Source organism: Trichosurus vulpecula, chromosome 9, assembly GCF_011100635.1.
Source record: "Trichosurus vulpecula isolate mTriVul1 chromosome 9, mTriVul1.pri, whole genome shotgun sequence".
Lineage (NCBI taxonomy): Eukaryota > Metazoa > Chordata > Mammalia > Diprotodontia > Phalangeridae > Trichosurus > Trichosurus vulpecula.
The window spans coordinates 29,474,333-29,492,543 of record NC_050581.1 but is presented as its reverse complement, the minus strand read 5'-3'; the positions used below and the strand labels follow the sequence as shown (position 1 = coordinate 29,492,543).

At 37.9% G+C, this 18,211-nt stretch overlaps 1 protein-coding gene across 1 annotated transcript in view; it reads right to left on the bottom strand.

Annotated features, from left to right (window-relative positions):
* SPTLC1 (serine palmitoyltransferase long chain base subunit 1) overlaps positions 1-17,562 on the bottom strand; it is a 124,568-nt gene extending 107,006 nt beyond the window's left edge. Inside the window, exons 1-2 of the mRNA XM_036739000.1 lie at positions 17,476-17,562; positions 13,399-13,506 (exon numbers count right to left, since the gene is read on the bottom strand). Coding sequence (XP_036594895.1) covers positions 13,399-13,506; positions 17,476-17,532 — 165 coding nt within the window. The 5' untranslated portion in view covers positions 17,533-17,562. The remainder of the gene's footprint in view (positions 1-13,398; positions 13,507-17,475) is intronic.
* Positions 17,563-18,211: the final 649 nt, after the last annotated feature.

Genomic DNA, 18,211 nt, shown 5'->3' with positions numbered 1-18,211 from the left:
ACTTCTCCAATTTGCTTTTTAAAATCCTTTTTAAGCTCTTCCAGGAGTTCCTTTTTTTGGGCCTGAGACTAAATTACATTTTTCTTTGAGGCTTTACACGTAGTAATTTTGACACTGTTGTCCTCTTCTAAGTTTGTGCCTCCCTATCACCATAATGACTCTCTATAGAAAAGGGTTTTGTTTTGTCTTTGCTCATTTTTTTCGTGACATTTTGACTCGCATCCTGCACTGGCCCAGATTTTTGTGCTTGGGCTCAGGATCTTGCTGCTGGCTTTCACTGAGATTCAGGGCCTAGGTGCTGGCTTGCATTAGAGGCAGGCCTACCTGCTGACTTGTGGATAAAGCCTCCCTGAGGGCCTTCTCTGGGTGTGGGGTTTTGCTGCTGTCCTGACCAGGGGCCTTGCTGCTGGGTTGCTATGGAAATAGCAGCTCTTTGCTCAGGGCCCCGGGGCACCTGGCTCCCGGTATACCTCAGGGGTGGAGCCTCAGTACTGGTAATGGGTTTGAGGCCCAACTGGTGGTCTTGTACTGGGAGTGGGACTGCTAGGGTGGGGGCCTTGCTGTGTTGTACAGGTTGCTGGCTTGCCTAGAGGGCTGCTGTCTTGCAGGAGTTCCAGGTCTCACTGGTGGATTGCCCAGGGCTAAGAACCTGGCTGCAGGTCCCCTGCTATGAGACTGCTGCTGCTGTTGGACCTTGCTTCCCTCCTACCCCAGTGAGACAGACCTTTCTTGAGGCTATGGTAAGCTGCTTCTCTGCTCCTAGATCACTTCTCCAGTGGTTTTCAAGTTGTTTGCAGGGGAATTTAGGAGGGCTCCAGGGAGTTCCTTCCTCACTCAGCCATCTTGGCACTACAAATCAAATTTTATTTAAATTTATTGAATTCATATTGATTAATTTTTTGGCCTATGGTTCTCCTGTGCTTTTTATTTTCCTGGTTTAGTTATGAGGACTATATCTGATTCATAAAAGGAGTCTGGCAAAGTGCTTTCTGTGTCAATTTCTGCAAATATTTTGTGTATGATGAAAATGAGATTAGAAGGAAACAATATAGCTCAACTCCACCCCACCATTAAATAGCACAATTATTAAACTCCTTAGACATTATTATGTCTAAGATCTCATTATGGATGAAAGTGAAAGGCTTCAGATCTCAACCATAATAAATCCCCATGCACAAAGGGGTAAAAAAGGACTTTCAGTGAAAAAGGATTTTCAAATCTTCCTGATGGAAATAAATTGTAAATAAATGAATAGAAAACAAAACCAAAAAGGAACTTTGAAATGCGAATGTGGGAGCTAAGATAAAAACTAACAGGCAACTAAAAGTGAACAATCAAAAAAGATCTCATAAGAATAAATTATTTATATTCTAATGTAGAGAAGAGATGTAAAAATAGTTCTTTCAGAATCCTAATGCATAATAGAGGCATAATAGAGGTAATCAAGTGAGAGAGCAGCAATAAAAATATCTTTATGTTTTGAAAATGTCAGAAGAATAAAGAAAATCAGGAATAGATATTAAAGGAAAATGAGAGCAAAGATGGGAGGACCTGTTAGCAAACATAATTGAGTTGTGCAAATAGAATTGCTTGCTAACATGGAACAGGAGTGGGGGAAGGAAGCATCACTTGAAATTCATCTTTATTTAAACTTTATATGAACCTTAAGTTTATAGATGAGACAGTGAAAAGAAGGATAAAAGTGGGAAAAAAAGAAAGAGTATTAACTAGAAATAAATAAGAAGAAGGGAGCATACAGGAGAAAAAGTATAAGAGAATATAAAGGAGGAAAATAAACAACTAGCTATCTTAACTGTGAATGTGAATGGAATAAATGAAAATAAAATAAAAAATAAAAATAAAATGAAAATGGTCAACAAAATGGATTACAGCACAAAATCCAACAATATATTATGTTTACAAGAAACACTTGAAAAATAAAGATCCACATAGAATTAAAAAAAGAGTTTCACAGATTCACTCAGAAACCAATTAATTCCAGTATTTCATAACTTTTTTGCAAAACAACAAGGAATTTTTACCAAATTTACTTTATGACATGGATATGGATTTAATACAGAAACCAGGATAAATTAAAACAAAAATCCAAAAGCTATTTGTCAATATTCTCAATTAACAAGATGCCTAAAAATTTTAAATAAAATATTAAGAAGCTAAAACAACATGTCAAAAAGATTACATGCTATAAGTTGGTTGGTTGGAAAGAATGCGAGTTGGCTCATTATCAGGAAGACTATAAACTTAATTAACCATGTCTGTAACAACAGTTTTTAAAAATTTTTATAATTATGCCAATAGATATAAAAAACGTTTTTGACAAAAACACCTATTTTTGTTAAATACACTAGAAAACAAAGGAATAAATGAATCTTTCATTAAAAAGGATAAATAGCAGGAAAGGTCTCTCTCACTGGCATGACTGAGTCCAGCACATGCCATGCCTCAGCAGGCCAACAACAAGCCTTGGGAGTAACGAAATTAGCACTTCAACTATTGGAGCTCTCAGCCAAGAGGAAAGGGGGTCAGACAACTGGTCCTAAGGAGATTATAGGGGACCCTTTGCTGGCACTGGGAGCAAGCCTCTGTTGTACTGTCCATATGTAGTTCCAGGTCACAGTCTCAGAGCAAGGAGGAACACTCGCAGGAGTTCCAGGGCAAAAAAGAGTGCTTGTGGTCACTCACAGACTAGAGCACAGGCCAGGAGAGCAGTAACCACACCTCTTCTTAGATCACACCACCTGGGAAGAATTGAAAACTTGCAGACCCCCCAGAACTAGCTCTGAAAACAGCAGCATGAAAAACCTGAAGTTTGGGACAGTACCCCCTCCACACCAGGAGGAGACCCCAAATTTAACATAAAGTTAAAAGTCAAGAAATAGGCTGGAAAAGTGAGGAAACAACAGCAAAAAGAACCAAACCATACAAAGTTACTTGTGTTGAGAGGAAAGACCAAAATACAAATTCAGAAGAAGTCAATGAAGTTGAACTAGCTACATGCAAAGCCTCACAGAAAAGAAAATGTGAATTTGACTCAGGTCCTGGAAGAACTAAAAAGGATTTTAAAATCAAATAAGAGAAGAAGAGGAAAAATTGGGAAAAGAAATTAGAGTAAAGCAAGAAAATCATGAGAAAAGAGTCAACAAGATAAAGCACCAGTCCTAAAGTCAGAGGACCTGAGCTCAAGTCTGGCTTCAGATACTTACTAGTTATGTGACAATGAGCAAGTCACTTAACCCTGACTATTTATAGAGCAAAAAGAAAAGACAAAAACAGTCAACACCTTGGTAAAGGAGGCATAAAAAATACTGAAAAAAATAATACCTTAAAAAACAAAATAGGCCAAAGGGTGAAAGAGGCACGAACAAATCCACTAAAGAGAAGAACTCCTTAAAAAGCAGAATTGGTCAAATGGGGGGAAAATATGTATAAAAATTCACTGAAGAAAGGAACTCCCCCAAAAGCAGAATTGGCCAAATGGAAAAAAAGAAGTACAAAAATTCACTGAAGGAAAAAAAAACCTCCTTAAAAAGCAGAAGTGGCTAAATGGAAAAGGAGGTTTAAAAAAATTTCACAAAAATCAGAATTGAGCAAGTGGAAGCCAAACTAGAATCTTTTCCAGTAAATTCAGGAATGAAATAAGAATGTCCATTATCATCACTTCTATTTGACATAGTATTAGCTATTTCCAAAAGACAAGAAAAAGAAATTTAGAGAATAACCATAAGAAACAAAATTATCGCTTTTTGCTGATGATATTATTCTAAAAGAACCAAAATGAGTCAACTAAAATTTAACTGAAACAGTAATTTCAGCAGATTTGCAGGACAGAAAATAAATCTGCACGAATCATAAGCTTTTCTATAATACCAATAAAACAACAGGAAAAAGAACAATTCCATTTAAAATTACTCATAATATATAAAATACTTGCCAATCTACCTTCTGAGTGTTAATGGAATAGGAAGATCTTCCCCCTCCATTAATAGGCCTATGTGACCAGCTCTGAGCTCTGGCCCAGCTCACAGTTGTGATACATCCTGAGTCACATAGAGCTCATTGCGGGAGAAACCTGCCTAAGAGGAACTTGTTTAAAGGGGAAGCTTGCTTGTAGGAAGGCTTTCACACCTGTTCGTACTAAGCTAATTAGGCAGTGAGTAATAAGGACTTATGATGCCTTCTGGCTCTCAGTCCATTAGCCAAAGGTGTATATATATTCTCGAGTGAGATTTTGCTTTAGGGGTTCGCTTATAGGAAGGACCTTGTGATTCCCTGGATGAGACTCTGAGTAGTCTTTTTGTTCACAGACCCCCCACCCAACTACCCAGATGTCTGTGCTCCCTCCATTCAGTGGTATATGCAAAGTGTTTAGCAATATTGCTTTGATTCAGGCAGCTGGAGCCCTATCTGTTGGCCTCTGTGCTAATTTCTCTCCTTGTATTTTCTCTGATGTTTAAGGTGCTGACCTTTCCCCTGAACTAGTGAATGTAATTAAAAGTTGAATGTCATTAAAGTAAGATTGTTGACCCCTTAAAAACTATTTTTCCTTTAAAAGCAGATCAAAAAACCTGTGCTAGCAGGCCATCCTATGTATGCTAGGGGGCTTGCTGTTACACCTTCCAAGGTACATATAGGTACTATATAAATATAAATACTGTTTGCAGAAATAAAAAATATAATTAATTGGAAAAATATTAATTGCTCATGGGTAGGGCAAGCCAATATAATGCAAATGGCAATATTAACTAAATTAATTTACTTATTCAATGCCACATCAATCAAATCATCACACAATTACTTTACTTTACCCTATTACATGTAGTAGGCCAAGCCTACTTTACTTTAAAGAACCAGAAAAAAATAACAGTGAAATTCATATGGTAGAAAAATGGGACAAGAATCCCTTGAAAAACAATAATGAGAAAAGCGAACTAAAGGGGACTGGCAATGCCAAGTCTCAAACTATACTGCAAAACAGTAACTATTGAAACATTTTGGTACTGGATAAAAATAAGTCAGTCAGTCAATCAATGAACATATATTAAGCACCAACAGATTGATCAGAGGAGCACAGTGATTATATAACATGGAACTGAATGCATCTAAGACCCCAATATTTGATAAACAAAGATTCTAGTTTGGGATAAAGCCTCACTATTTGAGAAAAACTGCTAAGCAAATTGAACACTAGTACAAAAGAAATCAGATTTCTACTAATACTTTCCAACTTATACAAAATTAAGCTCCAACTGGGCACGTGATCTAAATAAGAAATGTCACGCTATAAACAAATTAGAGAAACATGGAAAAAACTACCTATCAGATCTCTGAATAGCAAAAAGTTTCATAATGAAACAAGGAACGGAGAAGACAAAATGAAAGATGATAAAATGGATTATTTTGATTACAAAAAATTTAAAAGTTTTTGCACAAATACAATAAAGCTATGAATAAACAGGAAACAATTAGCTGGGGGAAAAACTCTTGCAGCAAGTCTTTCTGATAAATATCTCATTTCCAAGACATATAAGGAATTCATTCAACTTTATAAGGATAATTGCCATTCTCCAATTGATAAATGTTTAAAGATATGAAATTGCAGTTTTCAAGGGAAGATACCCAGGTTATTTAGAGCTATATGAAAAAAATGTTCCAAATCATTACTTATCAGTGACATAAAAAAGAACCTAACAAAAATGGTAACGGTATTATACATGTTAAATGGTTAAGAAACACATAAATACGGTTAATCCTCAACTTTCACAGGGGTGAAACAGAGCAAAAGTCAAAAACGTGAATGTTGATAAAATGAATTTATGGGAAATACGGAGTTAGGTTCCCACAACCACCAAAAACTATAATCTTTCACTAGAGATTGCTGAAAATACTCTTTTTTTTGCATATAATTCTTTATAATAAAACATTTATTCTGACAATATGTTCTTTTCCTAATACAGTAACCATGAAATAACCCATAAAATACAGAAGAGAGGAGAGGCAAGGCTGGATTGGTCAGTAGCAACGTAGGAAGAATCCGATGTAAAAAAGGGATGAGGTAACATCTGCCATCTCCATTCTCTTTTTCAGATCTGTGTTTGAAATGCTCCCTGATGAAACTGATACTGTCTCCTTACTACATGTAGTAGACCAAGCCTAACAATGGCTGGTTTACAAAATTGAAATAAAAGGAGACACTCATGAATCATTTAACAAAAGAAGGTTTACTAAGAATGCTTTGAGAAAAGGAAGTAGGGGGAGAAGCGTGGTGTCTTTAGAGATCTCTACTGAAGAACTACTTCCCTTCTTCTGTAGGGGCTGGGTTTAAAGTTTCATCTTTTCCCCATCAACAAACCACCTTCCAACAGCCATTCCTGCACAGGAATTGTCTGGTGACCGCTGAGTATCGTATTGGCAACAATGTGGAAGGGCTTCATCAGTTCCAGATTCCAGAAAGTAAAAGACTACATCTATACTTGGGCAGACCGCCACCTACTTTTCTGAAGTACAAGGTCTATGCTCACTGGGCCTACACCTCTGCACATTGCCTCTGGATCTATGTCACTTATTTACCTGCTGCTATTGTGGCATATACCACTGACCACTTTGTCATCATTAGAGTACCGCACCTGCCCCCCAGTGTAAGGTAGAGCATCCAGCACTAGGAGCTGCCACTGTCCCAAAACCTATGCCTGGGCCAGAGCACTGCCACTGTTCCCCATGCTGGACACTACTGGGACCTGACTGATCCTATGCTGGAAGGAGTGATGTCACTGCTGGGCCTTGAGTGCTGCTCTCTTATTGTAGTCAGTAACATCCCTGTACTGTCTCCTAGTGCAATAGGCCATGATACCACTGCTCCCAGCTGGTCCACCACATTGATGAAGTCAGTAACAGACACACAGTATGGATCAGGAAACTTCTGAACCTGTGTTCTGGTCAACTAGTTGTAATGGCAAGCAAAATGGGACTTTTTGTTGTCTTTTGTTTTGGAGTGCTTCTCAGCCCTAAGGCAATCAAATGCCTTTGATTCAGTCTTACCTTTGTGGGAAGGCCCACACCCTTTTGCTAATTAGGTCAGGAGAGGTGTGAAGCCCTCAAGAGATGTGAAACCCTTGAGAAGGGTAAAGCTCATCACTTTCTCAAATAAAAAATAATTATGGGAGAAGATGTGTGCCAGTTAGGATTTCTAACTTTTTCTTGCAAGTTTCCTTTTCTGGCTCAGGTTAGTTATATTTATACCACTGATCTGGGAAGAGAAAATCAAATCTATGGAGATCTACTATTTAGGTATAGCTTTTATTTATTTCCTGTATACACACAATGATAATTTCATTTGCTGTTCTGAAATACCAGAAATTGTGCGGTCTAATCTCAATGCTGAAGAGAAATGAAAAGATAAGAGTCAGATATATACCAAAATATGCACAATACATTTAATTTCATCTTTTAAAAAAGTATTGAGGGATGGAGCCAAGATGGCAGAGAAAAGGCGGAGACTCAACTGTGCTCTCCCCCAAACCCCTTTGAACACTTTTAAATAAGGCCATAAAACAATTCCTGGAGAAGCAGAACTCACTAAAGGATGGGGCGAAACAATTTTCCAGTCAAACACAATTTAGGTCAAAAGGAAAGGTCTGTTGCAACTGGGTGAGAGTGGAGCACAGTCTGTGCCAGCATAGACCCAGACCCAGCAAACAGGCCTTGGGAATTACTGAATCAGCAGTGGCAGCAGCTGCTTTTGGAGCTCTCAGCCCAGATAGCAAGGGAGTCAAACAACTGGTCAGAAAGAGATTACAGGAGTCTCTTTGCTAGCACTGAGGAAAGACTCTGTTGCTTTGCCCATAGTCACAGCTGGGTCACAGTCCTGCCAGTCCCAGGGCAAGAAGGAGCACCAGAAAAACCAGAGCTTGTGGCCTCAGTGAAGGGGAGACCCTCGTCAACAGTTCAAGGGCAGAAAGGAGTGCTTGTGGTCATACACAGACCAAGGGAGTACTAAACACACCTTTCCTTAGATTATACCACCTTAAAGAACTAGAAAACTTACAGGTTCCTAGAAGTACCTCTGGTAACAGCTGCACAAAACCTCCGAAGCTTGGGACAGTGTACCCTGCACCAAGGAAGCACAGCCCTACTTTAACAAAGACTTAAAAGTCAAGAAATAGGCTGGGAAAATGAATAAACAACGGGAAAAGAAAAAATGACCATAGAAAGTTACTATGGTGACAAGATCAAAATACACACTCATTAGAAGATAAAGTCAAAGTTCCTACATCCAAAGCCTCCCAGAAAAATATGAACTGGTTGCAAGCCATGGAAGAGCTCAAAAAGCATTTCAAAAATCAAGTAAGAGAGACAGAGGAAAAATTGGGAAGAGAAATGAAAATCATGAAAAATGAGTCAACAGCTTGGTAAAGGAGACATAAAAAAATACTGAAGAAAATAACACCTTAAAAAACAGACTAGGCCAAATGGTAAAAGAGGCACAAAAAGCCGAGAAGAATGCCTTAAAAAGCAGAATTGGCCACATGGAAAAGGAGGCACAAAAATTCAATGAAGAAAAAAAAACTCCTTAAAAAGTAGAATTGGCCAAATGGGAAAAGGAGGTACAAAAGCTCAGTGAAGAAAATAATTCCCTAAAAATTAGAACTGAGCAAATGGAAGCTAATGACCTTATGAGAAATCAAGAAACAATAAAATAAAATCAAAAGAATGAAAAAATATAAGACAATGTGAAAATGTCTCATTGGAAAAATAACTGACCCGGAAAATAGATCCAGGAGAGATTATTTAAAGAAAGAGATCCCAAAATGAAACCCCCAGGAATATTACAGCCAAATTCCAGAACTCCCAGGTCAAGGAGAAAATATTGGAAGCAGCTAGAAAGAAATGATTGAGTACTGTGGAAACACAATCAGGATAACACAATAAAATATTGCAAGTAGTCAGAAAGAAACAATTCAAGTTATCATGGAGCCACAGTCAGGATAACGCGAGATTCAGCACCTTCTACAGTAAAGGATCAGAGGGCTTGTAATATGATATTACAGAAGACAAAGGAGCTTAGATTACAACCAAGAATCACCTGCCCAGCAAAACAGAACATAATCCTTCTGGAGAAAAAATGGATACTCAATGAAATAAACAACTTTCAAACATTCTCGATGAAAAGACCAAAGCTGAATAGAAAATTTGACCTTCAAATACAAAACTCAAGAGAAATATGAAAAGGTTTACTGATATATATATATCATAAGGAACCTGATAAGGTTAAACTGTTTACATTCCTACATGGGAAGATGATACTAGTAACTCATAAGAACTTTCTTATTATTACGGGTTACATTATTACGGCAGTTAGAAGCAGTATATATAGACAGTAGATACAGGTATGAATTGAATATGAAGGGATAATATCTAAAAAAATAAAATTAAGGGGTGAGAGAGGAATGTACTGGGAAAAAGGGAAAGGAGAGGTAGAATGGGGTAAATTATCTCACATAAAACAGTCAAGAAAAAGTTTTACACTTGAGGGGAAAGTGGGGCATGTGAAGGGCTGTGAATGAACCTTACTCTCATTAGAACTGGCTCCAAGAGGGAATAAATATACTCAATTGGGTATAGAAATCTATCTTACCCTATAGTAAAGTAGGAGAGAAGGGGATAAAAGGAAGGGAATGTGTGTGGGGGGTGATGAAAGGGAAGGAAAATTGGAGAAGATACTCAGAAGCAAAACACTTTTGAGAAGGGACAGGGTCAAAGGAGAGAACAGACTAAATGGCGGAGGGGGAGGGGGTGAAATAGGATGGAGGGAGATAGTAACAAAGCAATAGTAATTGTGAAAAAACTTCTGAAGCAGGTTTCTTTGATGAAGGCCTCATTTCTCAAACATACGGAGTACTGAGCCAAAATTATAAAAACAAGAGTCATCCTCCAGTTGAGAAGTGATCAAATGATAGGAACAGTTTTCAGATGAAGTCATCAAAGCCATCTACAGCCGTATGAAAAAATGTTCTAACTCACTCTTGACTGGAGAAATGCAAATTAAAACAATTTTGAGGTACTACCTCATATTATATTGGCTAATAGGACAGAAAAGGAAAATGACAAATGTTAGCTGGGATGTGGGAAAAATGCGACATTAATGCATTGTTGGTGGAGTTGTGAAATGATTCAAACATTCAAAGATTCAAACATTTGGAACCATGCCCAAAGGGCTATAAAACCATACATATCCTCCCTTTGACGTAGTAATACTACTACTAGATCTGTAACTCAAAATCAATTAAAAAAAAATAAGGAAAAGGACCTATGTGTACAAAAATCCCTTTTCTGCTGGCAAAAAATTAGAGATTGAGGCGATGCCCATCAATTGAGGAACAGCTCAACAAACAAACAAATGATGGAATACTATTGTGCTATAAGAAATGATGAGCAGGATGCTCTCAGAAAAACCTGCACAGGCTTAAATGAGTTGATGCAAACTGAAATGTATTGTATACAAACTAACAGCACTACTGTAAGATGATGAGCTGTGAATGACTTAGCTATTCTCAGCAACACAACGATCCAAGACAACTCTGAAGGACTTATGATGAAAAATGCTATCCATCCCCGGAGAAAGAACTGCTTGTGTCTGAATACAGATTGAAGCATACTTTTTTAACTTTATTTTTCCTGAGGGTTTTTTTTTTTGGTCCATGTTTTCTTTCACAACATGACTATTATGGAAATGTTTTCCATGACTATACATGTATAACCAATATTGAATCATTTGCCTTCTCAAATGGTGGGTGAAAGGGTGGGGAGGGAGAAAAGGAGAGAATTTGGAACTCAAAATTTTAAAAACAAATGTTAAAAACTGTTTTTACATATAATGGCAAAAATAAAATACCAAATAAATTCAAGAAAAAATTATTGAAATTTGTTATAAATTTATGTAAGAAAAAACTATTTTAAGATTTTTTGTATTTTCTCATTGGAAAAAACACTGACCTGGAAAATAGATCCAGGAGAGATAATTAAATTTAAAAATTACTGGACTACCTGAAAGCCTTGATCAAAAAAAAAAAAAAAAAAAGCCTAGATATCACCTTTCAAGAAATTATCAAGGAGAACTGCCCTGATATTCTAGAGCCAGAGGGTAAAATAGAAATTGAAAGAATCCACCAATCACCTCCTCAAAAAGATCCCAAAAAGAAAACTCCTAGGAATATTGTCGCCAAATTCCAAAGCTCCCAGAGCAAGGAGAAAATACTGCAAGCAGCCAGAAAGAAACAATTTGAGTACTGTGGAAACATAATCAGAATAATACAAGATCTAGCAGTTTCTACAGTAAGGGATCAAAGGGCTTGGAATATGATATTCTGGAAGTCAATGGAGCTAGGATTAAAACCAAGAAGGAATCACCTACCCAACAAAACTGAGTATCATGCTCCAAGGCAAAATATGGATTTTCAATAAAATAGAGGACTTTCAAGCTTTCTCAGTGAAAAGACCAGAGCTGAATAGAAAATTTGACTTTCAAACACAAGAATCAAAAGAAGCATGAAAAGGTAAACAAGAAGGAGAAATCACAAGCGACTTACTAAAGTTGCACTGTTTTGTTTACATGGAAAGATGATGTGTATGATTCATGAGACCTCAGTATTTGGGTAGCTGAAGGGAATGAATACACACACACACACACACACACATTCACATTGACAGAGGGCACAGGGTGAGTTGAATATGAATAGACGATATCTAAAAAAATAAAATCAAACTAAGGGATGAGAGAGGAATACAATGAGAGAGGGAGAGAGGGAGAAAGGGAGAGATAGAATGGGGTAAATTATCTCGTATATAAGTGGCAAGAAAAAGCAGTTCTGTAGGAAGGGAAGAGGGGGCAGGTGAGGGGGAATGAGTGAATCTTGCTCTCATCAGAATTGACCTGAGGAGGGTATACCATACACACTCAATTGGGTATCTTACCCCACAGGAAAGAAGGAGGCAGGAGATAAAAAAGGGGGGACAATAAAAGGGAGGGCAGATAGGGGGAGGAGGTAATCAAAAACAAAGACTTTTGAAAAGGGACAGGGTCAAGGGAGAAAATTCAATAAAGGGGGATAGGTTAGGAAGGGGCAAAATATAGTTAATCTTTCACAACATGAGTACTGTGGAAGGGTTTTACATAATGATATGCATGTGACCTTTGTTGAATTGCTTGCCTTCTTAGGGAGGGTGCGTGAGGAGGGAAGAGGGAAGAGAATCTGTAACTCAAAGTTTTAAAAATAGATGTTCCAAAAAAAAAAAAGTTTTTGCATGCAACTAGGAAATAAGATACACAGGCAATGGGGCATAGAAATTTATCTTGCCCTACAAAAAAGTAAGGGAAAAGTGGTTGGGAGGGGACTGTGGTGACAGAAGGGAGGGCTAACTGGGCAACAGGGCAACCAGAATATACGCCATCTTGGAGTGGGCGGGAGGGTAGAAATGGGGAGAAAATTCGTAATTCAAACTCTTGTTGAAAATGCTGAAAACTAAATATATTAAATAAATTAAATAAATAAATTTTTTAAAAAAGATTTTTCATATTCAATAATTTTTGCCCCAAGGCAAAAAACACCCCTTTCATCTGACTTGACTAACTTCATATAGTGTTTACATAATTATATAAGTACATTCATCACTTACCCCAAGGAATATCTGATAATCACTACCAATGTCTAAAACCATATCTAGTTTTAGAGAAAAGGTTTTGATTTTAGCTGTGAACTAGAAATGGGAAGCAAGTTAAACCACTGGCATAACTAGTCCCCAAACTATTCAGAATTTAGATTAAAATCAGTAATTCCAATACAATGGAAGGGAAAGTAGTTACAAAGCACCATCTTTTTCTTTTCCTTTCATTATGCTAAAAAAGGCTGAAGTCTGAAATTTCTTTGTAGTCAAATCACTACTAACTTATGGTTGCCACTAAGTTAGGGTTATGAAAAAAAGGAGAGAAAACCAAGTTTTCATCCTACAAAAACATAATTTATGGACTACCTATTACTAAAAAAATTTCAGTGTCAAATTACAGAATAAGCAGCAAACTTATAAGAGCCATAGCTTCAACAATTCAACACTTCCTTCCTGGAGGAAGCTATTTAATAGGAATCATAAGATTTTCCATAAGTTCAATTCACAATCGCCATAAAAGAGATATTATAATCGCATACTATGCTGCAATTGCACATTCAAATTATATTCCAGAGACAGATCAAGATTCATTCAATTCTAAGAGCTGACTGATTATTCAAAATGCCTTGTATATTGCCTCTTATCCATTATATCCTGCTTTACATTAAATGGTGATTTAAGACATTCAATAAAAATAGAAAAATATTTTTAATCTCTTACCTTGGCTGTGAGGTCAGATCGTTCCTGTAATTTGTATGTTTTGGAGAAAAGAAGTCTGATTATCCAGAGAATTAGAATTCCTTCCAAAATAAGGTGGTAGGCAGGAGCCTGTAAATCCAAACAACAAAACTGTAACTACATTCATTTCTAAAATAAAATGAAGTTTATTATTCTAAACTGTACTTAAGATTTTGTATGTTTTGTTTGTTTCCTTAATTTTATTAATTTGTAAGTAAAATCTGCAAAATAAGGAGCTTGAACAACATAATCGCTAAGGTTCCTTCCAGGGTTAGATCTATGATACGACAAATTCTAAACATTTCAGTCTGGGATCTCAGGACTTTTCAATTTCAAGACCCACAAAGGTAGGCACAACAGATTATTTTAGAGATATCTCACTGACTCGAACCATTTTTCTGGTTATTTTTATTAGAAATTTCCATTTAATCCTTATATTTCTCAATTCTGTTCCCCTGGAGTGATAATGCTTCACCACCCTGGTCTGGTGAAAAGATTATCCAAAAGAGAGGGTTAAGGCCATTCAGGAAAGTTATCAAGTCAAAGACAGAAAACCACTGTCCTAAGCCTCCACAATCTTTTTCTTGATGTACAAAGACCTTAATTGTACTGCCTGAAAAGATATGAATCAAAATCTGTACCAACATCAAGAATTGTCAAAGTATGAAAGTATTACATATACAATACAGTGACTACTATTTTAAATCTTGATTAAATTCCTTCACCACTGAACAAATATTTGAAATGATCATATCTATGAAGAATATGCATAAGGTAAACTTTCTGGTTGTTTGACAAATACCTTTAAATCAATCTATCAAAAAGTATTTATTAATTATCTTTTAAATGCTATAAAGTGCCACTGTGCTAGGCAGTAGGGATACAAAGACAAAAATTGTCCTTGCTTTAAGAACCACTATATGTGTGTGTGTGTGTACGTGTATGTATGTATGTATAAAATAGATACAAGGGGTGATGGGAGGGAATAGTGCTATAATGCAAAGACATGAAATGGGGTTGTATAGGTAATAGGAAGGTTGCATTAGGGAGTAATGAATGTGTAATAAGGCTGGAAAGAAACTATTGGGGATATGTTGTAAAGGTTTCTCAATACCAGAGAAATTCATATCTGCTTCTAGAGGCAACAGGGAGTCACTGAATATGAATATGAACTGAGAATAAGAAAAGTACTTTGGCAGCTGTATGAAAGAGTGGGTTGAGATTAATATGAAGGCTATGCAATAGTCTAGGCAAGTGGTAATAAGTGCCTGAAGTGAAGTTGTAGTTGGGTCAACTAATTAGGATGTATAGGAGATACAGGAGTCAAGGATGACCCAAGGTTGTTAACCTTTTCGACTTAAAAGGATGACAGTATCTTCAGATGAGGAGAGAAGGGTTTGGGAAAAAAATGAGTACTACTTTGGGCATGTTGAACTTTAAGATGCCTAGAGAGCCATCTTAAACTCAATACATCTAAAATTGAAATTTTTCCTCTTAAACCCTCCCCTCTTCCAAACTTCCCTATTTCCATCAAAGGTATCTTTCCATCTTATGCCTGAAATCTCAACATTATCTTGGATTCCTCATTTTCTCTCCCCTACATATTTCAATGAGTTGCCAAATATCACCATTTCTATCTTCATAGCATCTTACATTCTGACCTTCTTTCCACTTTATTTTAGGGCCTTTATTACTCCTTGCCTAGATTACTCCAATAACTTCCTAGTGGGGTTCCCTGCCTCAAGTATCTCATTACTCCAATCCATTACACACTCACTGCTGCCAATGTGATTTTCCTTAAGCTCATATATGATCACTGACTACTTACTTAACCAACTCCAGTGGCTTCCAGTCTCCTGTTCAGCTTTTAAAGCCCTATACAACCTGGCCCTTAGTCTCTTTATAGCTTCACTGGAGATTTCTCCTTCCTCCCACAATCTGCAATCCAACCAAATTGGCCTTCTCTCTTTTCCTCACACACAACACTCCATCAATCTACAAAGGGGTAGGCCTTTGCTCCAGCTGTCCCCCAACTCCTTTATTTCCAGCTCGAGGAGTCACTAGCTTCTAAGCATCATCTGCATATAATCTTTCCCAATCCACCCATCCTCCCAAAATACCTTGTACTTAACTACTTTGTAAATATTATCAGTATTTATTAATTTTAAGGTTATGCTGTATATGCTTTTATATGTACTCATTTCCTCCATTAGGTCACTTTGAATAGGAATCGTTTCTTTCTTTGTATTTGTATCCCTAGCACCTAGCACAGTGCTTGTTAATTGATATGTCCAAAGGGTAGTTTGCAGAACTAGAACACAAGAGAGAAACTAAGGATAGATATATAGATCTGGGAGTCATCTACATAAATAAAATTAAACCTATAGGAGCTGATGAGGTCACCAAATGAATGTGTAGTAATTTAGGGGAAAAAAAAGAATGTGTGCAGAGAGAGAAGTGGACCCCCATTTCTTCTGCCTACATACTGCACTTTATATACTAAATTTCCTTTTACAGTAAGGCCAAAATTTTCGTTCTACATGTCAAGTTCATATAAGTAATACACTAGAATGGAAACGGGAAAAAAAAACCCTCTCCTTAAGGGGCTCCGTAAGTTTGTCTGCTACAATATAATTCACTTTGGGGAATAGGACATAATTACCTACCAAGGGCTACTAAATTACTCAACAACTTTAGAATTCCCAAACTATAGATTTCTGAAAATTACTAAGTGACCCAAACCAAGGAAAAAAGAGGCTACATAAAAGTTAAGCAACAAGCCCAGTGAGTCAAAAAACAATCTGGATCTAGAACTCCTGACATTAAACTCTCTTCCACCCTCAGGGAAATTACATTCCCTCTACCAATTTCTTTCACAATATCAAAGATCATAGGAAGTATACTGTCAAACCAAACCTTTAATAAAAATGATCAAAGAGCATATAAAGAAGAAACTTAATGATTTCTCCCAAATTGTAGTGCATTATACTCTTACTACTGATACACAGACACACAAACGCACATATATCTATGCATCTAAAATTACTGATTAAATTAAAGCTGGCAACCACTCAAGTAAGTGGGAGGTCACATTCGCGGCTTGTTTTGCAATAGATTTGATAAAATGCCACCTATTCTTCCCAACAGGCAGAAGCATTATCTTTCACACCCAAAACCAAAATCCATAAAAACTACAGTCTTAGTTATCTAGTTTCCAGTATTCTTCTATATATCTCTCGTTCAAAAAACAAAAACACAAAAGCTTTTTTTTCACTTCCTAAAAAATAAAACCTCGTATTCCTTATTTCAAAATCCCAAATTATCCTCCTTTTTTATGTCTCCAAAACACTAACTCCCGTTCATACCCTCATTCTTTTCCAATACATTCCACTTTGAACACGCGGCTGGCGCGCCTTCTGAAGATCTTTACGTTCAAACCCATGCCCTAGTCATCCTTCGTCCCCCACATCCTGCTAACCTTTCCTTTTCCATTTTATCACTGGTGACACCCCCTCAAAGTGCAAAACCAGTCTTCCCAGAGTATCTTCCAAATGCACTTTTATTAGATCTCATCCCCTGAATCTTTAATTTCTTCTGTAGGCAAGAGTTTTTTGTTGGTTTGTTTTTTTCTTCTTTTTCGTCTTCAAATCCTCAACGCCCAGCACAGGACCTCAGCACAAGGTAAGCACTTAATTAATAATAATGCTCGTTGGACCGAATAGGTTTTTCGGACCACCCCTCTGGTCCAACTCCCTGAAGGTCCACACGCTCTCCTTCTTCGCCCCCCACTCCCCCCACCCCTGCCCCCGCCTTCGCCTTCCCTGCACCGCCTATTGGCCGAAAGAGGTCCGACTCTCCTGCCAACCCTCCTCATTGGTTAGCGGCCTTATCACTTTCCTAAGACCCTCCGCCTCGGGCCGCATGCAAAGCAGTTCAAGTGCCGGAAAAAGGCTGGGTGGGCAGAAGGAACGTTCCTCGCGCCTTCCTTTTTTAAGCCCAAGATCCACGTATACCTCCTGGCAGCCCTGGCCCGAGTGTCCGAGTCGGGGGTGGGCTCACCTCATACAACGCCTGAACCATCTCCACCAGCACCCACTGCTCTCCAACCATCGCCATCGCCGACCGGAGGGAACTTCCGGGGTTGTAGAGCGCCGTGACGTAAGGGGCGCATAATAAAGCACGCCGGGCGGAGCCTCTGAATGCAGACACCTCGGATCACCTCGTGGGAAGAACCCTGGGCTGTTTGAGTAGTCCCGGGGTAACCCAACCTGGAGAAACCTGTTCAGATCGCGCCACAGTCACTTCTCCCTCCCAGATTTAGGAAAACCAGGTAGGTGAAAGGCAAGCAGGTTGCACACAGATCAGTATTTATATTTGCATGTGTACCTTAAGTGTATGCACCGTACCGTAAGTCCTTAAAAGAAGCATGCTAATCTTAGACCCAGAGGAATGTGTCTTTGTTTTTGTTTTGTTTTAACGCCTACAAACGCTGCATTACCGGTTTCCCCAAACATTTTTTTTGGTTTTCCCCCCACCCCTCATTGTTTTAGGCAAGGTTTGCATAGCATGGGGAAAACTTCCTAGATCATATTGTTCTTCCACTTCCCTAATGAAGGAAACTCAGATATCTGCTCCTGCAGTATAAATGCTCTTTCCAGCAACGCAGACGTTCCAGCTTTGCAGGGAAACTTCCAGTGATAAGGAACTCTGCCCAATAAGGCAACCCACCCCATCTCTCGATAGCTGTAATTTTTAGGAAACGCTTTCCTACGCTGAGCCAAAATCTGTTCAGCTG